Source organism: Mercurialis annua, linkage group LG3 (genome assembly GCF_937616625.2).
Source record: "Mercurialis annua linkage group LG3, ddMerAnnu1.2, whole genome shotgun sequence".
Taxonomy (NCBI): domain Eukaryota; kingdom Viridiplantae; phylum Streptophyta; class Magnoliopsida; order Malpighiales; family Euphorbiaceae; genus Mercurialis; species Mercurialis annua.
In genome coordinates, this window is record NC_065572.1 from 49,881,597 (window position 1) to 49,906,676 (window position 25,080).

General features: G+C 35.2%; 1 protein-coding gene across 1 annotated transcript; it reads left to right on the forward strand.

Annotated features, from left to right (window-relative positions):
- Positions 1-20,746: 20,746 nt before the first annotated feature.
- Positions 20,747-24,783, forward strand: LOC126674780 (uncharacterized). The gene is made up of 6 exons (XM_050369289.1): positions 20,747-20,998; positions 21,069-21,265; positions 21,689-21,769; positions 23,573-23,812; positions 24,173-24,250; positions 24,339-24,783. The coding sequence occupies exons 1-6, from the start codon at positions 20,893-20,895 to the stop codon at positions 24,594-24,596; spliced, it is 960 nt and encodes a 319-aa protein (XP_050225246.1). The 5' UTR covers positions 20,747-20,892; the 3' UTR covers positions 24,597-24,783.
- The last annotated feature ends 297 nt before the right edge of the window (positions 24,784-25,080 follow it).

Sequence of the window (25,080 nt, forward strand, 5' to 3'; positions counted from 1 at the left end):
ACATATAATCATACCCCATAACGTTCTTTAGCACTTCCAACCTTTTCTCAGCTACCAAAATACTTTATATATTATTAATAATAAATACATATAAATATCTATCTAGAAAACTTAAGATAACCTTATTCCTAATCTAGTAGCTATAAATACAACATGTAACCTATTTTTGAAAATGGGTGGAAAATAATTAATAAAAATGAAATACCTCTATGCATACAAACACTAATTCACAAACACCATTAATCAATTGAACTTAACCAAATCAAATTTATGCATTTTATATCTTTAAGAATCAACTGATGCACAATGATCTACACTGAATTCTGCATCCGAATCATAAGAAAACGACTTCAAGACTCGGATTAGTATTTTTCAGGACCTTAAATCAGTCCATATACATATAAGTAGATCATAATTTATATATGTTTTTAATTTCAATTCATTAGAATGCATTTTTAGGTTGGTCGTGTTCTTGGATGTTTTTTTATGTAAATCTCATTAAAGTCACTTCTAGATCTGTTTTAGGGTATTTGCAATCATTTTATATATAATATTAATTGTATGTTAGTCTTAAAGGCTTAATTACGTGTGTTTTTTGCTGTTTTGCATGACTTATTGACTGAAAACTCAAAATTTGGAGTGGCAACTGCAAGTTAGCGTCGCAGTCAGCTCCTGTTAGCGCCGCCGCCATGCCATCTAGCCACCAAAGCGACATCGTTTTGGCGAGTTGGCGCTATTCCATGATGGCAACTCTCCGAATTGGAACCATATGATGTCAACTCTCTTGTCTAGAAACTTCATTTCGCTTGCTTCAGCCAAACTCCAAACCGATCTCTGTTTGAACCAATTGACTCATATCAATCAAAGGAACACTTTTATACTTTTATTAGATCTTGATTCTTTTTATATCGACTGAAAAATGATAGACAATCGCACTTGAAAGGTTCAAAAGTATTTGACCCTTGCATGTTCAAATTATTGTTTGAGTATGATAATACTTCTTATTGCTTAAAATGTACGTCGAGATCCGATTTTAATAGGATTAATCACATAATCATGATTATTAGTTCAAAACTAAGCAAAATACATAGAAACTTAGGACTGCCATGAAATCTTGTGGTTGTATAGGTATTCCATATGGTAATCTCTAAAAGTAACTACATATACATCTGGTTTATGTTTTGTACATGTGATTTGAATGAAATCACCTTTTATCTATTCTATTAGAAACCTCTAAGGTTAGATGCTTGTTTGTAAATACTTGTTTTCTACTTATCATGTCAATCTATATATAGTCATAAGCAAATTTATTGTTATTCGCCCCTAAATATTTCTGACTCGAATCTTTGAATTTATAAGTGGGATCAGTTTGAGGTCTGATGCTTTAGCAAACTTGCGAAAAGATATTCACAAGGCTTCTTGGTTAAAATACTTAACCAAATAAACTAGCAGGATTAATCTGGGAGTTAAGGAACTCAGGCAAGATTAATATCAGAACTACTCTTAAATTAAAACAATTCGGAGATTGCGGGATAAAAAGCACTAGGCTTAGTTTTTAATTAATTGATTGATGATCCTACATAATAACGATCTGAGCTATTTATAGCTCTTATGAAAATAAAGTCCTAATATAAGTCCAACTCTTATTCTAAAGACAAAGAGTTCTAATCTACTTCTAATTATAGATGGATAAAAACAACTAAACTAAAAAGGCTTCATTTGGGCCCTATGCCCTGATTTAAGCCCGTTTTTACTCATCTGGGCTCCTACTTTTAGACTGGTGTAAACAATGCCCCTAACAAGTCCTGAAATATTATTTATGGGCTTGTTTTTGTCGGCCCGGTCTCTACCTGGCCCAAGGTGTGCTCATCTATTAACCTTTCGGTACCCCCAATTGTCATGTCAACATTTGTGAGCTGTCACTCCAGTAACCCATGATGTCAAGCATTAACCCCATGAACTCTTCGATTACCCTTAAAATCACTTTTTAGAAAAACCACAAGTTATTTCCTCATTACCAAGACTTCTTGCAATTTTCAAAGCTTTCTTCTCTTTCCAACCTCTTGTAATCTTCAGTTTTTTGGTGAATTTTTGCCCTTTTCGTTTTCTTCCTTTTCATGCTCTTCACCTAACTCTCAGGGCGATTATCCTTTTTCTATAGGCATCATGGCCGCTCAAACAATGACATCGCTGCTCAAGTTACCGCTAAGATCGACGGTATTCGCTCCAACGCACCAAACGCTGAATTCCAGGTAACTGTCGACGCTGGTGATAACCATATATGTGTTGGTCCTATCCTTACCTCACTCATTCACCTATTCGAGTCTGCCTCTCCTTTCCATGAAGGTGCTCCACCTAGGTTCACTCTCCCCCATCATTCGTCCATCTAGGTCAGCACCACTTTTAGGAACTGGCCGATTGAGCACACTAGGTTTCAAGACTGGGCGAACAGACTTATTCCCCACTTTGGTCAACTCTAGACCGATATCGGCATCTTCGATTTGATAAAACTATGCAAAGCCAGCCGACCCATCGCCAAACATTACATCATGGGGGCCTCGCTATACTAGTCAAGCGCCATCAACTGTTTCTGCTTGAAGTCTGGGCCGATGACCATCACCTTACTTGACCTGGCGCTCATGTTGAACATCTTGATTAACGGCGAAAGGATTAACCCCAATATCTATGCCGATGTTCCTAACTTCACCCTAACAAAGGTACAAAGGAGCCATGGTCCATTCGTTAAGCAATTCATGGGCGAGGAGCCTTACAAACCAGATCATCGGGAGCACATAGCCTTACTGGCTTTCTCTGTTGCCAAGTACATCCTTTGTACCTCCTCCTCCCGAGTAACACAAGACTGTTTTCTACTCGCTTCAATACTCGCCGAAGGATGCCAATGTAACCAAGGAGAATTCATGTTGGCTCATCTCTACTGCTTTTTAGGAGATATCGCTCCTCATCAAGCTCAACGGGTGTTCAAGTTCCTGGAAGTCCTCTTTGAGTCGTTCAATTATGGCTTGTCCTGTACTTCCCGACTCTTTATCGTCGGTCCCTAAATCAAAGCCAAGCTATATGGTTTCCAGTTGATCTCTGCCGAGACTCGCCTTCAGCATATACTCGATGTACTTCAGATTTTCAATAACCATTCAGTACGATCGCCTGAACTATTTTGTTCGGCATTAAGGTTGACATACCCACCATTATGGATTTTCTTCGGATGGGAGGGCGAGGATACTGAGGAATCAAGAGTCGGTCCCAGGTTGAAGCTTGGAGGACCATATTGGGGAAGTGCCTCAAGTCCAGGAATTTAATTTTCGGGTTAGAATATGACCGAAGTAGGATTGAGCCATACTGCCTAAACTATGTGTCTCGTCAATTTGGCCTTTGACAGGGCATTCCCTGACTTTATTTATCGCATTCAATAATCGCGGGACCCATAAAACTTTCTTCGAAACTTATCCTGACCTCTAGTACATCTCTCGCCTTAACCGAGCCTATCTTCCCCAGTCTCTGAATTGTCTCGCCCTAGTCTCAATCCTAGTTGTACCCCAGAGTTCATCAGTTGGTGGGCTTATATAGTTCAAACCTCCTTTGACCTCTCCCCCAATAAATTCTTTCCCTTCATACTTCTGATTTACCTCTTTTAAACCGAAAACCTACTCATGTCGATTTGTTTCTTTTGCAGGCCCTAAAACGCAACCTCTTCATAGGTAATCTCATTCATCTTTACCAAATAGCTCGTTTTGAGCAATTTTATAAGTTCAAATATGACCCACTTGATCGCCCTGGTATGAATTTTAAAATGCAAAAACGTAGGAGAGTAGATTGGTCTAACTTCAGTAAGAAAATAAAAAGGTACGGAAAGAAAAATATAACGAATTTCCATATGAGTATTTTCTCGAAAAGATTCGCCCCAAATTTAAGTATAAGTGTCCTCCAGTCCCTAAGCGTAATATGTCCTCGGCCATCCCAATTAAAAAACCCAAAATAAGGAAAATTAAACAATTAAAATCGGACTTAGCTAAAGAGGGGGTAACGTATACTGGCATCTAATGCCCTTATGACGAAAAAGTCATTAAGGAGTTAGTCCGCATTGGTTACCATAGGATTTCAGGTAACAAATTTTTAATTATTTCCTTCTGTTTTTCATCATTCTAACTCTTCCTCTTGTTCACTTGGCGTTCCTCATTTCGAGAAGGGCGATAACTTTGAAAGTGATGAGGACGAGAATCCTATTGCCAAGAAGGCGAAAAAGAAAAGGTCCGCCAAGAAATCAGCTAAAGAGCCGAGGACCAAAAAAGTACGGGCGGAGTCGAGGGGATCTAGTATGTTCGACCCTAAACCGGTTGAAGGGAGCTCATCTCATCAACCCACACCATCATAGAGCTGCCATTCTTGTTCAAGAGGCGATACACAGCAAGGCGATCATACAACGGGTTCGCCATCTAGCCAGCACACAAAATCTCAGCATACACCGACCATTTCTCAAATCCTTCATCAATCGCCGCTCCACCCAATGCTATCGCCGTTGGCTCCTCCTCCTTAATCTGACAAAAAACACTGTTGCCCTCGGCACCAAGGTTCTATTTTTTGCAAGTTCAATTTTCATAGTCCCTCTTCCCAGCTAATCTTTTATTGTGGTCAAACCTATCAAATTCTTGATGACAAAGTGGCTTTGGAGGAAGATGTTGTATCGGCCCAAGTGAAGGCCTTCCTGGACTCTGATAGCGATGTTGACCTAGAGCCGATCCATCAGGAGGTTGATGCTAACACTGACATCGCCGAGGTGCAAAGTGAAAATTGGGAACAACACCTGGCCTCCATGAAGCTCCTGAAGATGAAAAGTATTAACCTTTTCAAATCGGTGGAGGATCTTCTGAGCTTTAAGACGTCCATGTCTTCCTTGGCCGAATCTCCTACTTGCATGTTGAGTGACCAGACTCGGACCAAGGTTGCCAATATCCTTGTCTCTCTGTCGGTCTTTAAAAAAATGTTTGCAGAATCGGTGTCTGTACAGACTGGGCACGAGAAGTCAGTTCGTCTAGAGAATGAAGCCAAAGAACAAATTGAAGCTCTGAAATCTTCGGTTAAAACTGCCGCAACCCAGCTCCAAGACTGTAAGGCAAAAGTCAAGGATATTTCTGCCCAGATTGCTGCTCTTCAGTCAGCTGAAGAAAACAGAGTGTCTAAACTGGAGAAGTCCTTTGCTAACGACATGTCCGAGGAAACTGCCCTGAAGAAACGCAAGGGTCTTCTATTGGGCGAGTTGCAGAAAGGGGAGGCAAAGTACAAGGCGGCGCATCAAGAATATAATCAGATCAGGGGCAAACTCTTTAAGGGTTGAATGTCTGAAATCGGTCATAATTTTCGAAATCTTTAAGGGTTGAAAGTCGGCCTTTTATATTTGAAGTTCGCTAGAAACCATTGCTTATTCTTCGCTGGCTCCAAATAATCGACGATCTAAATTATCCCAATAGCTAGGAACATATTTCATTAAGAAGTGGTCATTGATCACCATGTCATGGACTTCACCATTGATGTCGGCCAATAAATAAGCCCCATCGGTTAACACTTTAACTACCTTAAAAGGCCCTTCCCAGTTCGGACTCCACTTGCCCAACCTTCTCTCTTTTGTACCGATGGAAAGTATCGCCTTCCAGAAAAGTTCCTCTAGCATAAAGTGGAGCCTTTACTTTTTTACTGTGCGCACGCACCACCCTTCTCTTCTGGGCCTCTAGGCGGGCGAGCGCTGTTTACCTCTTCTCATCCAGAGTCAAAGCCTACAGAGTCATTTTTTCATATTAATCTTCTCGTGTCAAAACGCTCTGGCGGACACGCCGAGTTTAGGTCACTAATAATTCCATGGGAAGCATCGCATCATGCCCGTATACTAATCTAAAAGGTGATGTCCTTGTGGCAGATTTTTGGCTTGTTCGATTCGCCTAGATCGCCTCCAATAGTAAACTATGTCATTGTCTTAGGTTGTCCTCTATCATCTTCTTGATGATCAACTTGATCGATTTGTTTGTCGCCTCTCCTTGTCCGTTAGCCTGAGCGTAATACGGTGTGGAATGGACGGGTTTGATTTTCATCTAGGAGGCGAATTCGAGCATATCGCCACCTGTGAACATTATCCCCTGATAAGTGGTTATCGTTTCAGGAAGACCATGGCGATATATCAAGTTGTTCTTGAAGAAGTTTATAACCGCTTCTTGTGTCGGCGATTTTAGTGGTATGGCTTCAACCCACTTTGTGAAGTGACAGGTGGCGATAATAACAAAGATGTCTCCTTCAAACGATAGTGGGTAAATCTTTCCAATAAGGTCCACAGCCCATCCACGAAATGGCCAAGGCTTCATAATCGAATGAAGTTCCTCGGTTGGAACGTGTTGGATCGACCCACATTTCTGGCATGGTTCGCATCCTTTGGCATATCTGGTGAAGTCATGTTCTATTTTGGGCCAGCAGAATCCATATTTATGGATCAGCCATCACATTCTTGGACCCACCTGGTGTTACGACCCAAAATATTGAGCCGAGACCGGCACTAGGGAATGGGAGTGGTAGCTCCGGAACCCGTAGCAAGCCTAAAACTACTATCAATTTTTTGCAAATAATAAAAAAATAGCATCAAACAACGGAAGCAAATATACATATATGCATATAACCAGATATTTACACTAACTGTTCTGAAACCTCGCGGGCTCTAGTTACCGTACCCTGTACGAACTAGCCTCGCGGTACTATATACATCAGTTAGTGTATCAAAACATATCACCGACATCTGGGGCCGTGAATAAAATATAATACACATAGCCGACAAAAACATATAAACAAGACAGCAAGTAATATACACAATCAAAAATGTACTGCTGTTAAGGCTACGACTCTGCCGACAATGAACTACTACTGCAGCACTCACAGAAGTCAGAGAACTATACATACACAGCTGACTTCCGGATTCGAAAATTGGCTTCTAACTAGGCCCAGACGCTAAGCACCTGAAAGACATCAAAAATGATGGGTCAATATTTGGGAAAATACTAAGTGAGTTTGCAATTTACTAACGGCATTATTATAAAAAAATAGCATCGCATTTCAAAAAACAATAATATAAAAGTAATACATATAACATGTATTTGATCCGTTCGACAATAATATCCTAGCATGCGACACAACTTGCAAATATATATTCAAATCATACTTATCCAAATGGTCCGACCTGGGAGTGTTCACACTCTACCTCGTCGATTGTGACCTATCTCTTAATCCCAAAGTGTGAGTCCAACTCACCAGATACGGGGACTCCAGACTACACCGTAGCCGAGTGCTCACTCGTATCGAATTCATTATCCAACTTTGCAATTCATATTCATATTCATATTCATATCATATCATATCATACATGTATATATCAAATCATTTCTCAAATGCAAACACACTAGACTAACTCGATACTGGTGACCACACAGCCTTTTGACACCCAATAAGTAGCTAGTTCCTTCAGATCACATACTAGTTTCTCGTATATAAACTTGATAGAAATATATAGCATTTAATCATATCATATGTAATGCAATGCGTAAAAACAATACACATATATATAAAATATAATATTAAATAACTTTAATATGTAATACACGAAAGTAAAGTGCAACTCATAGTGATCACTATCCAATCAACAAGGTAATCTATGTAATGATATGCTCTTGCTATCTCATGTCTACTGACCTCACTGCTTGCTCGTACGTCTGCTACATATTAATTAACATTTACCAGTTAGATATTAATCTCGTGTTGTTACACGTCTAATACTTTCAAACTTTAGGGTTTAGTTTTATTCTTGATACTATTCTCGTATTCGAGAATCATAGATCTTAATTAACGGTTTCTAGTATCGTTAATTGCTCAAAACGTCGAGCTAATCTCAAAGCTTATAATTCTCGGATCCAAAATTCGTCTTTTAAAGTCGAACATTCATAAACGTCAAACACCTAGGTCAAATACGGCCCGAATACACGTTGGTGCGAGTCGGGGTGCACGGGCGTGCATTTCGGTGGGCGCACGATCGTGCAACCCAGGTGCTATGTCTCTACTGACTCATTTCAGTTTAAGACTTCTTATAGCCGTTATCGTTATATCCACTCTTTCAATATGTTCGAGTCATATCGTCTACACATTCGTCTCTTCTTACTATACTTGTGTTCTATCATACACAAGTATAGATATCAGTTCCTTTTAGTATTCTACTTCTTCCCTCACAACCTCTAGAACGTAATATAGGAATTACTTTCACGATAATTATATGATGTATTATGTGTAGTTCATTATGTTATTGTTTTTTGTAAATTATGTTTGAATATTCCTTTATTAAGCACGTGTTCGTTGATATCGTTTCCTATAAGTCCTAGCTATCTGAGGTATTATCCTATAGGCATATTCTAATACTGATATTCTATTATGTAATGCAGCAAACATATGCACAGTAATGCAAACACATTAACACAGATGCAGAAAGCATATAAATCAGTGATACCTGGGGTGCCTGATGCGGAACGCTAGGTTCCCTACTAACTACGCCCGTATGCCGGCCCCTAACTCTTATACCGGAGTTGCCTCCGTCTTTATGCACAAAGTAGGGGTTAGTCCTAATACCAGAGGATGGGTTGACGTAATCTGGATGGAACTCACGCCTAAAATAGAAGGGTCGAACGTGATCGCCCTCCCACTCATGGTCAGTCTCGATCCTACGGGCCATCATAGTGAGCGTCCCAAAATGTTCACCTACATACTCATATAGCTCAGCAAACTCAGGTCCTAAGCCCCTGACATATCTATGGTTGATTGTTCTATTATCTTCATTTAGATCGGGGACTCCCTCAACCATACGCAGAAAACCAGAGGAATATAGTCCTACTGGTAGCATCCCCCTAGAAAAGGAGCGCATATGCCTCCTAACTTGATTCAGAGCTATCTGTACTTGGCCATTTGCTATTTCTACATCTTCTCTCAAGTTGCGGTATCTCCACACACTAGACCAGAAATGCTCACTTCTGTATTCTTCAATGTCTATCTCATCTAACAGCTCCTCCTCTTCAAAGTCTTCTTCTTGAGAATCTCCTTCTAATTCTTCCTCTGGGGCCTCTTCTGGGTTCTCCTTAGGATCCTCCTCTTCTTCACTATACTCTATCTCTGGCGAGTGTGTTCTACCTCTGATTCCAGAAGAACTACCAATCTCTGCTACATACATATAGCCATTCTGATAGATTTCTAGCGACCTCCTAATATCTGTGTGGAATCCATTCTGATGGACTCCAGATGGTTCGCCTATTTCATTGTGAAACCCATTTTGAAATATAGGAGGCGCTTCCTCCCGTTCTTCCGCAGCATGTAATTGAGCTCCGTTCTGCACAGACATGCTGAAAAGAAACAATTTCAATCATAAGCGACCATTTGAGCCCATTTCCACACTTAACTCCAATATTAACTTATAAAGTGCTGTAAACATTTAGCATTTAATCCAACTGCACGTAGATCGCAAGCAAATAATCATTTAATACTCCTAGCGTAAGTAGTAAACACTTAGTTGCCTCAATCGTTTGTATATACAGATACTAATCACTTATTAGCTTAATAACCCTGATTCGCGCGCGCTATGCCACATACTACTAATGCACATATCAAACAAATGCAAGCAACTAAGGTCCGACTCTCTTGCTGTAGTAGTTCCTAGGTTTACTTACTGACAGAGTATTTCAACTCAAACAGACATTCAAACAAGACTGGCAGTGGTAACTGAACCAACTGCTCTCAAACAAACACTGAAACAAACTTGCAGTGGTAACTGGACCAACTGCTCTGATTCCAACATTGTCACGACCCAAAATATTGAGCGAGACCGGCGCTAAGGAATGGGAGTGGTAGCTCCGGAACCCGTAGCAAGCCTAAAACTACTATCAATTTTTTGCAAATAATAAACAAATAGCATCAAACAACGGAAGCAAATATACATATATACATATGACCAAATATTTACACTAACTGTTATGAAACCTCGCGGGCTCTAGTTACCGTACCATGTACGAACTGGCCGCGCGGTACTATATACATCAGTTAGTGTATCAAAACATATCACCGGCATCTGGGGCCGTGAATAAAACATAATACACATAGCCTACAAAAACATATAAATAAGACAGCAAGTAATATACACAATAAAAAATGTTATGCTATTAAGGCTACGACTCTGCCGACACTGGACTACTACTGCAGCACTCACAGAAGTCAGAGAACTATACATACACAGCTAACTTCCGGATTCCAAAATTGGCTTCTAACTAAGCCCAGACGCTAAGCACCTGAAAGACATCAAAAGTGATGGGTCAGTATTTGGGAAAATACTGAGTGAGTTTGCAATTCACTAACGACATTATTATAAAAACATAGCATCGTATTTCAATAAAACAATAATATAAAAGTAATAAATGTAACAGGTATTTGATCCGTTCGAAACTAATATCCTAGCATGCGACACAACTTGCAAATACATATTCAAATCATACTGATCCAAATGGTCCGACCCGGGAGTGTTCACACTCTACCTCGTCGATCACGACCTATCTCTTAATCCCAAAGTGTGAGTCCAACTCACTAGATACGGGGACTCCATACTACACCGTAGCCAAGTGCTCACTCGTATCGAATTAATTATCCAACTTCGAAATTCATATTCATATTCATATCATATCATATCATACATGTATATATCAAATCATTTCTCAAATGCAAACACACTAGACTGACTCGATACTGGTGATCACACAGCCTATTGACACCCAATAGGTAGCTAGTTCCTTCATATCGCATACTAGTTTCTCGTATATAAACTTGATAGAAACATATAGCATTTAATCATATCATATGTAATGCGATGCGTAAAAACAATACACGTATATATAAAATATAATATTAAATAACTTTAATATGTAATACACGAAAGTAAAGTACAACTCACAGTGACCGCTATCCAATCAATGAGGTGATCTATGTAATGATATGCTCTTGCTATCCCACGTCTACTGACCTCACTGCTTGCTCGTACGTCTAATACATATTAATTAACGTTTACCAGTTATATATTAATCTCGTGTTGTTACACGTCTAATACTTTCAAACTTTAGGGTTTACTTTCATTCTTGATACTATTCTCGTATTCGAGAATCATAGATCTTAATTAACGGTTTCTATTATCGTTAATTGCTCAAAACGTCGAGCTAATCTCAAAACTTATAATTCTCGGATCCAAAATTCGTCTTTTAAAGTCGAACATTCAAAAAGGTCAAACACCTAGGTCAAATACGGCGCGAATACACGTTGGTGCGAGTCGGGGTGCACGGGTGTGCATTTCGGTGGGTGCACGATCGTGCAACCCAGGTGCACAGTCGTGCACCACGTGCACAGCCCCGAAAATTCATTTTCCGGGGTTTCCGTCCATCCCGTCATGATTATAACACTTCCACCTCCATAACCCATATCTCTGTTTTTCTTATAACGCTAAAACGACCTCGAAACATCGAATTCAACATCAATATACCATTTTCATTAAAACAGCCCTTATAATTCGATTTTAACACCAATTCTCGAGATGTTTAGCTTGATTTGATGCTCGGAGATGATAGAGCTTTCGATTCTAAAGAAATCGCCGCGACAATCGCTCGAATCGGACGTCGAACGGCGAAATGGCGGTGAAACGACTATATCGATCGATGAAATGCTTAATCTCTGGATCCTTCTATCTCACCCTCTCTTATTCTTTCATTCATATCTTAAACCTTATATATATTAAGGTTAAAAGCTCATTTTGATCCCTCTTTTCTTTTCTTTGTTACAACTTACTCTTTAAACTTTTCCGATATTAATATTTTCCCGTCAAAACCCAAAATTTTCATTTTCGAAACATATTGGCTAAATTACCACTTTAGTCCCTGCACTTTATTTTGAAGCTTTTCTTGATATTTTTCCTTTCAACTCCAATTCTAACTTTAGAACTGAGATATATTTTTAATTCTTCGCTAATATATTTTCTAAAACCGAGCTACTAAAACTTATTTATCTTAAATTCTCGGAAAATTTTCCGATACCGCCACTCCGGCAACTTAAAATTGGACACGTGGCCCAATGAGCTTATTTAATATTTTGGGATATTACACCTGGTGAGTTCCTGCCATGCCCTTGTGTACCTCGGCCATGATCGACATGGTTTCTTTAGGGCCGAGGCATTGGAATAGCAAACCATCAATCCCTTTTTTTATACAATTCGCCCGCTGATTGACATAGTTCAGGGCTACCGTCCTTAACCTCCTTTTTGTCATATCCGGTTGGGCAATCCAGTTCAGTATTTCTTGCCTCTAGTCATGGGTGAGATCTAGTTGGTAGACCGATAGCATGGATTCATCTATCGTGGTGCCCCCATTACCATGTTGCGCCAAGTCGTTAGCTATACCATTTTCGGTCCTCTCGGTATATTCCAACCCTGTGTCTTTGAAGCCCTCTATCAAGTGCTTCGCCTTATTGCAGTACCTGATTAACAACTCTGACTCACATTTGAATTCGCCTGTGACTTGCTTGATAACCAGTAGTGAATCTCCCCATACGTGGATGGTTGTTGCCCCCAGGTCCACCAAGATCTCTAGGCCAAAAATCAAAGCCTCATACTCGGCCTGGTCATTGGTACACACAAAATTTAAAGAAAACGACGCCTTGTACGATGCCCCCATCGGCAACGCAATATGAATACCAGCTCCTGCACTTTGACCAGTCCTAGACCCATCGAACCATAATTTCCAAGGGGTCAGTTCTGTACATCCTACTGTGGCGTTGACCATACCGAACCCCGGGTGGTCCGATAAAAAGTCGGCGAGAACTTGTCCTTTGAATCGTCGTTCATATCAATCTTTCTCCGTGGGGGGGGGGGGGCAGTCCTATCAGCGGGCGGGGAAATTTCCCCCTTCTGCGACTTTGATTGTGGTTGCTTGTCCTTGGCCATAATCTTTGAAATATCTGAATCTGATTCGTCCGTTATCTCGCTACTCCGCTTCAGCTGGTGTTAGCGTATAGACTGAGTATGCCTGGAATCGTCTTTAAAGTCTGTTTTTGTGCTAACCATAAACAAGTCCTCAGTGGAGTCGCCAAAAGATATTCGCCTGGAAATATTCCTAACTCGAAGTTTTGAATTTATAAGTGGGATCGGTTTGAGGTCTGATATTTTAACAAACTTGTGAAAGATATTTACAGGGTTAAAAGACTTAACCAAATAAACTAATAGGATTAATATGGGTGTTAAGGAACTCAGGCGAGATTAATATCAGAGTTACTCCTAAATTAAAACAATTCGGAGATTGCGGGATAAAAAATACTAGGCTTGATTTTTAATTAATTGATTGATGATCCTATATAATAATGATCTGAGCTATGTATAGCTCTTATGAAAATAAAGTCCTAATCTAAGTCCAACTCTTATTCCTATGAGAAAGAGTCTAATCTACTTCTCATTAGAGTTGGATAAAAACAACTAAATTAAAAAGGCTTAATTTGGACCTTATGCCCTGATTAAAGCCCGTTTTACTCATCTGCGCTCCTACTCTACTTCCTAAGAGAAAGAGTCCTAATATACTTCTAACTCTAACTAGATCCGACGAGTCAGCGAGCTACCGAACCAGTAGAGTAGGGGGAGTTTAAATTTTGTTTTGAGGATAGTGGTTCTGTGAGTTTGCATCTTACTTTTATATTTGTTTTGATTTTATTTTTCAATCAATTAAATCAATTATGCTTTGTGTTTATATATTTGTCGATTTCAATTTTGATACATGCATATATATATAACGCCTTAATTTTTTTTTATTTTTGATAAAGGGGCAAAAATATTTGCATTTGTTTATAAATTTCTCTCAAAATTGTAAATTTTATTAAATGCCTAAATTTAAAAAAATTTCTTACTGTATTGCCTTTAAATTATCTTTTGATCATTAGTACATAAAGTAAGGGAAAGTCAAAGTTCATTTGAACTCCCTCTAACTTATTCATTAGAGTAAATTGATTGCTAAAATTAAAAAGGGGAAAATCGATGGATCAAATCCTTTTTGATCCCTAATTTTGACCTTGACAATAAATGTAAAAGTTTTAATATTATTTATTAGCATGTAAGAACCTATTAAGACCGTCGTGGATCGATTTGAAATCTTCTGCGAGAATCAATATTTTCAAATTCTCAAATTCTAGTACCGTTTTTGCGCCCATGACATATATGAGTCTTGGGCGCGATAGTTCAATCTTGGGCGTGATATTTGACCATAACGGGCGTGACTCAAAGGTTTGGCATACCTTTCACCAAAGCTTCAATATCGTGGGTGCGACGACACAAGCTACCGTTTGGGGGGGGGGGGGACAAACATATCTAAACGCTCCAACCGCTCACACATGGCTTAAGCTCATGGGAAGAATATGAGAAAGGGACATGTCGAGGGCGTGACTCATGTGTCACAGGCGTGACACTGTAGAATTTATTAAAAAAATTGTCATCTTTTTGGATGACTTGGAGGAGAGTTGTTGGAGGTTATAAATACTCCTCAACCACCACATTTATATGGTCAAACACTCTCACAACAACTCTTAATATAAACAATCAATTTTCAATTATTTTTTATTATTGTTATCAATTTTACATTGATTGATTTTCTTTATCGTTGGTAATCATTTATTGGTTAACTATTAATGTAGGTTCTTGATAAGCTCTAGAAAAGCTCTTTGCATAATTAGTTGGATAAGCTTAAACATCAATTTTAATGAATTATAAAATCTCAATCTTTAATTGAGTAGTGGACGTAGGATCGGTTTGTAATGTGAATCACTATAAGTATTGTGTTCATCTCTCTAAACTCAAACCTCTGTACCTTAAACAGGATGCAATCTATATAACTAGTATAAAGATGAACCCAAAACACTGTTCATTTTGGGTTAATTTTACATAAAACTTCAATTTTACCAAATAATTTCGTAATAACCTGTATGATACAAATGGTTTTAATGTCTACTTTGGTCATCTTTTTTGCTTCTTCTTATGAATACCCACACTTTTCATTTTAATTACAGAACAAAATTGGGCGTGAGTTATTTTGCCAGCTAATATCCTATCATATGCCAGTTGCCAAAAGACCCCTTTTCTTACTAATTACTCCAAATTTTGATCTTATCTTTTTGTTTCTCTCTCAATTTCTACTTATCTCCCTCTCTCTCATTTTATATTTTCCATGGATTTCTTCGACCTACAGCTTTCCTCTAATTCCAGTTTTATTTTTGTGTCTTTGTTTCTTGATTTGAAAAAAAATATTATTCTATTTTTTTAAAAAAAAAATTTTCAGAATTCTTTGTGTTTAGTTTAACTAATAATTTGATAAACGGATCTCAGCATCCTCAGATTAATGGGTCTGTCATTGTCGGCACCTTCAACGCCATTCAACTTCTGTTTCTTATATACATATTTGAATTCTTATTTTTATTTCCGCCCTTATTATTAAGATTTAATTTAGATTTGTTATGTGGATATTCTTCCATTTTTTATTCTTTGCAGGACTTTAAAGTTGATGAAGAAAGATTTCTTTTCAAGATTCTGCACATCATTCCCTGCAAGATGTACAATTTCTTTCCCTGTTCTTACACCAACACCTTCTTTGTTATATTTTTTTACTACATATACATGGCTTTTTTTTTTTGTGATTACTGTAATTATGATTACTGTTTTTTTCTTCAAAGGAAATCTGATTTGCAGGTATATACTGAGTCACCCCTGTAAAAGAAAATTGTTTTTTTATGATATTTTCTATATGGATACTGCTTAATTTTGATTTTCTGTATACAAACTTGCTACTAATTTTTTTTGTTTTTTTTAATAAAGTCATCGTGGTGATTTTAGTTACATGTAAGATTAAAATCTTTTGTTTATAGATATGAAAGGTTATTGTTATTCCTGAATTCTTTAAATTGACGGAATTATTACTAGAATGTAAAGAATTTCATAAATTTATGATATTTATATTATTTGCACTTAAATTCAAATTTATGTATCTTTTCCTAAATTTTTTTTGAATGAAAGCACGTTTAATGATATTGCAAATCTTTCTTTTGCAGGATAATTTCTGCAATTCTTCATCTGGGATCTTGGAAAAACTCATTTCACTCCATAAGAACACCAAGTGAAGCCTTCATCCTCTTTGTGCTGCAGTAGCAGAGATCGATTAGTCAGACAATATATTCTGGCTTATTTAATTAATTATTAAGATGATTCTTTGGATTGTACTATAGAAAAGTATGTATTGTTTTTATTCCCTTTTTTACGTACTCTTTGGTTTTACTATTGTAAAATCCACACTTATATAATTCTTTCTTTCAATTCAATTTTGTTTTTCTATGTCCACATTCAGATGTTTGCTTTTAACTTCAAGCTACTAATTATGTGCAGCAGCCAGCAAGAATATACTAGCTTATTCTACTTTTTTGAAACTTTGTATTTTAATCAAACCGTTTTCATTTGAAATTCAATCCTAAAGCTGGTGTAAAAAGGTTATTAATAAACTTAATTTTTATTTTTATTACTAAAATTGTATATTTATTCAATTTTTTTTAAATTAGAATGTAATCCAAAAATTGCTATTCAAGTTTACAGTAAATTTGGTACTTATTTTAACTACTACAATTGTATATTTATTCAAATTATTTAAAATTGAAATTTCAAACTTGGTGTCCAAGTTTATTGTAAACTTGGACACCAAGTTCATATTTTAATTAGCAGAAGTAGTTTCTTTGTACATTTTAAAATAAAAAGTTACAAAAAAATAGATTACGCAAGTGTATACTTGCTACACATAATTAGTAGTACTAAATGCAACTGATGTGTTTTTAAAATTGATATATCTTTTAGTTAATTTTTTTTCATCAATATAAAAAATTATTTAATATGAAACTCATGCTTAATTTTATATATAACTAGTGTAATACCCTCGCTTTGCTTCGGGGATACTTTTTTAACTCTAATATATAGAAAACATTAAACTAATAAAAATAAATATTATAGTGTACTATAAAATAATATATATTATAGTTAAAAAATTAGGTTATATATATTAATAATAAAAAAGTATACTAATCCTAATTAAAATATTGTCATCAAAAACTATTTAAAATATTTTGTCATCAAAAAATATTTTGAAAAATAAAACAAATTTCATTAATAAGTTGACATATCTTTTTCTTATAAAGTAAATAAAAGAGAGTAAACAAAAATTGCAGGACAAATGAAACAGTTTATAAAAATAGGCACCAAAAATTTATACAAAATCAATCATTATATAGTAGTTTTAATTAAAGAGTAGTCAAATAAACTGAAAAAATATATTTTAATTTAGTAGCAAAAAATGATAATAGTAGTTTTAATTATAATTATAGCCATGTCAATTTCCACCATAAAATTCTAGGAATCCATCTACCATATAACTTATGGTTTAATTTTAATTTTTGGATAAAAAAAGGGATCAATCTAGACCCTTAGTTATTCATTTGACATATATACTCAAAGTCACACCTAACTTTCTGCAGAACAGGGAAAAAAACCCTAGCTTTCTGCAGAACAGAGACAAAAACCCTAGCTTTCTAAAAAAAAAAAAAAATTCCGGCCGACTCTCTTTTTTCTTTACTTATTTTTCTTTTTATCTTTTGGTTGTATTCAAACTTAATTTTTGTTAAAATGTCTAAAAGAAAGAAAGAAAAAAAACTACATATCCTCGGTTAAAAAGATAGTATCAAATTATGAGCTTCTATTTTCTCAAAATCATGGCTTGGGGTTTAGGACGATAGGATTGATTAAGACATATAAAACAATAGATGGTAGTTGTTGTTATGATGGATGGTGGTGGTGGGAGAGAAAGAGAGAGAGTAAAAGCTCAACAAGAAAAGAAAGTTGCTCGGTTCTTCAGAAAGAAGATTATGAGAAAATAAATTTATAAGAAAAAATAAATTAAGAGGTGCTTGTTTTTTGTGATAAGCTCTATTAAAATTTGAAAGGTAAACCATGAGCCACGGAAATGATTTATATATGGATAAATTGAGGTAAACTTGGACGCCAAGTAGTTGATATATTTTTATTTTTATCTTGGAGGCTAAGTTTCTTTTGGAGGCTACATTTATAAGATAATGTTTAGATTTTTGTACATATTATTTATATAAATAAAAACAAACATTTATTAGTATTTGTTTCATGGCTGTAAAAATCTTCTATCCTATTAGAATTTGCAAGATAAATAATGAACCTAATTTATCTGGATAATTTCTATTATGAGTCTAAGCAATGCTTTAGATTATTTTTATATGGATATGTTATGGTAAACTTGGACACCAAGTACATGTGGCATATCTTTATCTTTATCTTGAAGATTAAGTTGATAATGTAAATTTTTCGGGCTGTCAAACATCAGCAATGACACGTAGGAAGGACATGTAATGATGATAAATTTGAATCTTTAGAGAATAGCTTATGCTAGTTTACTAAAAAGTGCATGAAATGTCTAAACTTATGCAGATTTGTTTGAAAATTAGAAGAGAAAATAAGGGTATTTTATGAACACATAAAGCCAAAAAAATTAATGACCATAAAAGCTGTCTAACTTTTCTGTAATTAAATAGAAAAGGCTGGCATTTTCTGTTATAAAAAGCAGGAAGTTCCGGAATTGGGCCAAATAAAGCATTTGTGTTAAGTTATTCTACTGAAATATGTATGACAAATTAAGGTTATGTTAGTAAATAAATCCAATGGGTTCACTTTTATACTTATATATAGATAATTTTTAAGTTCAATAACATCAAATAATATTTTTAAAAAATAAATGATTTTTAAAGTAAAGGATATGAAAGTTATTTATAATTAAAGTTGGAGTACACTCATAGATAGTGCAGGATAAAAATCTTTACTCTATTTTTATTACTACAATTTTTATTTATTCAAACTATCTATATACATAGCATAGAAAAAATCCCATATATTGTATATATTAAATAGTACTGTATTTAGTAAATAACTATACATAAAAAAAGTAGATATTTTATAGCCACGATGGATGCATACGTTGTTAGGTAAACAATGTCAGTTAAACAATGTCGTGGCTAAGCATTTATATTTTTAATAATGTGGTAATACTTATCTTTACATACTTACTCACCAAGTAATTAGATATTTATTGAGCATTATATCTAGAAAATTTTGTTGTTAAGTTATTGAATATTAACTTCTTTTCACTTTATTATAAACAACAAAAAGGCTAACATCTCTTAATTAATTACAAGAAAACTAATTTCATAAAATATAAAATAGTGTCTTTTTATTTTGTTTCTCTCGAATTAATATATAAATTGAATATTAAATGACTCCATTTTTTGTAAACTAATAATATTTATATAATTAAATTATTGAATTTAAATTTATAATTTAGTTTCAAATTAAAAAACCCAATGCTGTTAGATTAATACAGAATCCCTTTTAAGAAAACTCATTGGAATCGAAGCGAAGCAAGGATTTTTTTACTAGTAATATATATAATTCAAATTCAAGTAAGATTTTATCATGATAAATATTTAATAATTAAATTTAAAAATATTAGTTATTATATGAAAATAGTAATATAAATTAATATTATTTTATTATTTCAAGTAAAATATTTATTTATCTTATGATAATTTTTTAATTAATAATAAATAAATTTAATTTAATATAAATATTAAATGGTAAGTATCAAATATTATTTTTAATTTATTATTTTAAAATTAAACAATCATTGTAACAAATTTTAAAAAAATTGGCCTAAAAAAAAGTATGGAATATAGAGAATTTGAAGGGTAGTAAAAAAATTTATAAAAATAATGAACAAAGGATTACTTTATCCCCTCAGTTTGGCACAAAGTATTAAAAAAGTCAAAAACTGGAAAATCGGATCATTTTTACCCTGAACTTGAAAAAACTGGCTCAAAAACACTTCTATGCTGACGTGGCACCTTATTGAAGAGTGGGTTTCTAATTAATCATTATTTACTCTAATTAATCATACTCAAATACTAATTAATCATAATTAATATAGGGGGTCCACTTCTATCCAAAAAAATTTATTTTTTCTTTGATTTTGGCAAGGAAGAGCTCCTCCTCGTCGCAGAAAGGGAGCTGTTGCTCCTCTGATTTTCTGAAAAAACAAATGTCGGTGTATTCTTCAAAGAACAGACGTCGGCATGTTTTTTAAAGAACAAACCTGGGTCTGTTCTTCTTCCTTAAGAACAGACCCATGAGTCTGTTTTAATTTCTCAATTTTTTTATTAAAAATATAAAATTAGGGATAATTTGTTATATATATATAATTTAGGAATTAATTTGTTATATAAAATTTTAAATTAAAAGGGATTGGATTATTTGTTTTTAAATTATTAAGTATTAATTTAAATGTTAAAAATTTTAGGATCATTCTAATCTTTTTCTCATTAAAAACCATCTAGTGTAAAAAAACCACCATCAAAATTGGAGAGCGTGTGTCACTTTTTGAGTGAGAGTGGGGAGGGAAGATTTTTGACCCAATTTTATCAAATTCAGGATAAATTTTTTTTTTTTTAATTTTGATATTTTTAATACTTTATTCAAGTTGAGGGGTAAAGTGATCCTTTATTCTAGATATAATAGTAAATCCATCCATAATTATCATCATCCATCTTCCCGCCAATGCATAATAAAGAAAATATAAATATAGTGTTTCCCAAGTTCTTTGAAAAATTAGGGTTTTCGAAAATTGAAAAAAAGAAAGAAATACGATGAATTGGAAGCACCACACTCTCATCCAATCTCTAATGTCACGCGGCCCTCTCAATTATAACGATTTTCTGAAGATCTTCGCTGCTGTCACCGGAAAAAACCCTAGTATTGTTCATCTCTTTAATTCTTTTTATTATTATTTTCAGAAATCTTATTTGATTGATTTGTTTGACAGGTAAGAGTGATGGGGAAGTGAATGCTTATTTATTGAAGATAAACAAGGAACTTTCGTATGTACAGATGGAGTTGAGGCAGTGTAGAAATCAAAATGATGGCGAAGTTTATTACGGGATTGTTAATAGTGTTGCTGATGATCAATCCAAGCTCGGCACTCGATTCTCAGCTCCCCAAATTACTCTTTTTAAGGGCGTAGTAAGTCTTTATTACAATCAAATTAAGGCTAAGCTTTCCTTGCTTATTGTCATGTATCATGCAATTTACTGGAAGTTAATTTTTAGAACATTATGTGTAACAAATTCAGACTTGGGATTCTAGGCACTTGACATCAGTTTTGCTGTGTGAATTGCAATTTTTCTTATAGATCAACTATGCTAAATTAGTTAATGAGCCATTGCTTTGTTTTGTCATCACTATTCACTCTGTTGTGTCCATATTTTGACTATGCGTTGATTTCTCGAGACCAACAAGTTAACTTTTTTCCCTCTCTTTTTGTCATTGGAATCTGGCATTAGAGCCTAGATGCACATCTTTGTGCAAACTAGTCCTATTATAATTATTGAAGGTATAGCTTCTGTTCTTCACTTTGTTCATTCTATTTTGTTGATTATGTGTCAGATAGATGCAATTGTGCAGGACACCGCAGCCCAAGGTAGCATATCAACTATTGAAGCTCTCAATTTACGGCTGGAGAATCAGGTGTCAAATTTTATAATTTCTGTTCATTCGATGCATTTAATAGATTCCATTTATATTTTTCTTTGAACAACTAATTTGATTCGGCAATTTGAACTTATAGACAACTTATCTACTCTCACTGACTTCTCCTTTATTTATTGGAGGATCGGTAAACTATTAAGTGAATGCCTTATGGGGAAGTCGGATAAAAATTATAGTCTATAATGTGTTAATAATTTATTTCTGTCAATGACTCTAATTTGCTTTTAATAGTAATTTAAAAAAACTATCAATTCTAATGATTATAAACAAGAATGTTAACTTTTATGTATAAGATTCCAATAAAAAATAGTAACTTTTCCGATTGAACAACATGTCTTATAAGTTAAGAGTACAATAAAATTATGGCGTCAAGGACACGAGCAATGGAGGTAGTAAATCCTTTCTGTTACTTCTGATGAAAAAAGGTAGATTTAATTACGATTTTCTTAGGAAGCGGTGATTTTTTAAAAAAAAGTTCTTGTGAAGACATGATGCTTGGTTCATCTTCTCCCTTCTTGTTGTCTCCAAATTAGCGACTTGTGATGCTATTTCATTTGCTCAACATGGTTTAATGGTACCTACTACCCACGTACACCAAAAGGAAGGAATATCGAGCATGAAACCTGGAATGATTCATTGAATTATGGTTTAGAGCTTACGCCCTATTTATCTATCTTTGCCTATTTTGCTTCTACTTGGATTTTGAAGAAGAGGATTAGTGCGAGTGACTCTGCATTATTTCTTAACAGTTTAGTGAATCTTTCCTTTCTGAGAGAGAAAGGAGTGATGTCAAACGAGAGAGCGAGAAATAGAGAAGAAAAGGAGAAAAATGATTATTGGATGTTAAATGAGTAGGAATCCTGTTGCAGACAAGCCAGAGAAATCATTTATTTAAAAAAGTTTAGGTGTCAGCCTCAGTATTAAAGGTTCTTCTGCTCCTCTTTACACATGTTTTCATGTGCTTTCCTCTAATTAACTTAATAACTAAATTAGCAAATCCAACAATGAAGCCTGTTCGCATAACAGGGGTGCAGATAAAATGTGTTTACTTATTTGTTATCATGACAATGGATGTAGAATAAGGAGTATGTTTTAGTTTACAAACATGCATAAAATGGATGGATTCATTTGGCTTAAGTTTGAGGATGACATCCTAACTGATCAGTGTGCATTATATGGCAATTATTATGGCTTTGAGATAACAACTCAGCTTATATCAGTATCGCAAATTACGTGAGGAGTTGGTCTCAGTTCTTACCCTAGCCTCTAACTTAATTTTATCCTAATAACCTTTTAGACCATGTTGTTCTAATGTAACTGGGTTGGACTGTTTTTTTTTTCTCCTCATCTTTTGAATCTTAGGAAAAAAGAGTTCATATATGCAAGGATTATTCTAATTTAGCTGTTCCTAGTAGGTTTGTTAGCTCTAGCTTGACTATATGACAAGCTTAAATGTTTGATAAGTAGCATCCATCCGCTTTTTCTGATTTTTATTATTAATAACACTGTGTCTCAGTTTCACAACTTAGCAAGGTGTGCTGGTCAATCCGCCAATAGCTTGTGTTGTTACAAAGGATTCCCCAGTCTGAACTTTGACGTCCATTGTGTTTTGATTGGCAGACAAGTTTTTCTGTTCGAACATAATGGGTTTGCACTGCATCATAAAACCTCTACAACATTTTCTTATTTGCAAAGGTGTTCTTATTCATACACGTTTACCGACATATACATAGATGTGCAATTCATTCGTGGGCACCTGAGTAAAATTGTAGTCTGTTTCAGGTTTACAGTGTAACGGAATCACAGTCACAAGCTGCTTCCTCTCAAGTCCCTACTGCATTGAGGAATTTCTCCTTGTCCCAGAAGGAAAAAACTATTGATGAACTTGTGCATGACAAGTGGCTTTGTCAAACCTCAGATGGTGGCATTGGACTTGGTGTCAGATCCTACCTTGACCTCCGAAGTTGGTTTCATAGTTCTGGTATTCCATCATGTGAAGTGTGTAATGAAGCTGCAATAAAGGTTCTGTTGCCCTGTCTCTGGCATGCCTACTACCTAATACATCTTTATTTTTATTGACTTTTAGTTGATAGTTGGATGACATAAATTAGCCCATTAATTTGAATATATTATGCAAGGCTCATTATGATTTTGAATTTCAGATAGTGATCCGTAAAATGCTCCTGCATGGGTTAGATGGGCTTTATTGTTAAGAGGATTATGTTAGGGTTTCAGCTACAGAGCATATTATTTGAGGAGACATGCATGCATTTAGAAAGTATTATTTATTCTACTATCACCCCATGAATCTTGAGATATTTGTGGTAGATCATTATCAACTATTTCTGTCACATGTGATGATTTGTCCAGATTTTCTTACAGGCGAAAATGTGCCAAAGTGAAGGTTGCACATTTCGAATACATCACTATTGTCTGAAGAAAAAATTATCTCAGAGCAGGGTAAATGAATTGGTACCTTTTGGTGGATTTCTTTGGTTAATCTTTTATCAACTCTCATTACATAATTAACTGAAATAAGCACTTACAGGGTAAATTTGTTTGCCCAACCTGTGATACTCAATGGGACTGCCAATTTCCGAAACTTGAAGTAGAGGCAGAGGATGAGCCGAATGATCCTGTTGAGAGCCGGCCACCAGTAGGATCCAAAAGGAAGAGGCTTAAAACAAACAGAAATGGGGATTCCGGAAATGCGCAATCACAAGCTGCTGGATGTGGCTCATCTCAACCTTCACAGTCAGTATCCGATCTCAGAAGAGAAACCCGATCATCTGCTCGACTAAGGTGAAAGCAGCTAGCTTTTAGTAGTCGGATATTCTGTATATTTTGCTCCCATCTAACTTATTTCGATGATTCAATTTAATGTAAAAGTAAAATGGTGGTTGAATTGTATTGTTCAGCGGTGTGCAGGCTGACTTTGTATTCAGGATTATCCCTAGAATCGCTATGGCTAATGAGTATCTAAAAATGCTTTAGTTGTTGGGCACTGCATTGCATTTTACCTTCTAGGTTTTAGCCATCATAATTTGTAATTTGATTGAATTGGCATCATTTATTAACTCTTGACAAATTAAATTATTACAGAATCTTAATATTTAATATTTTTCATTAATTTTATGATTATAAATGGTCTAATGCTACAAAGAAATCGAATATCAATCATCCAAATAAAATCAGTTCCTTTATCGTTTTCATAGAAACTTTGTAAAACTATATTATAGGAATTTATTTAATTTCTGAAATTAATTAGCATTTTTAAACAGAATTAAAGG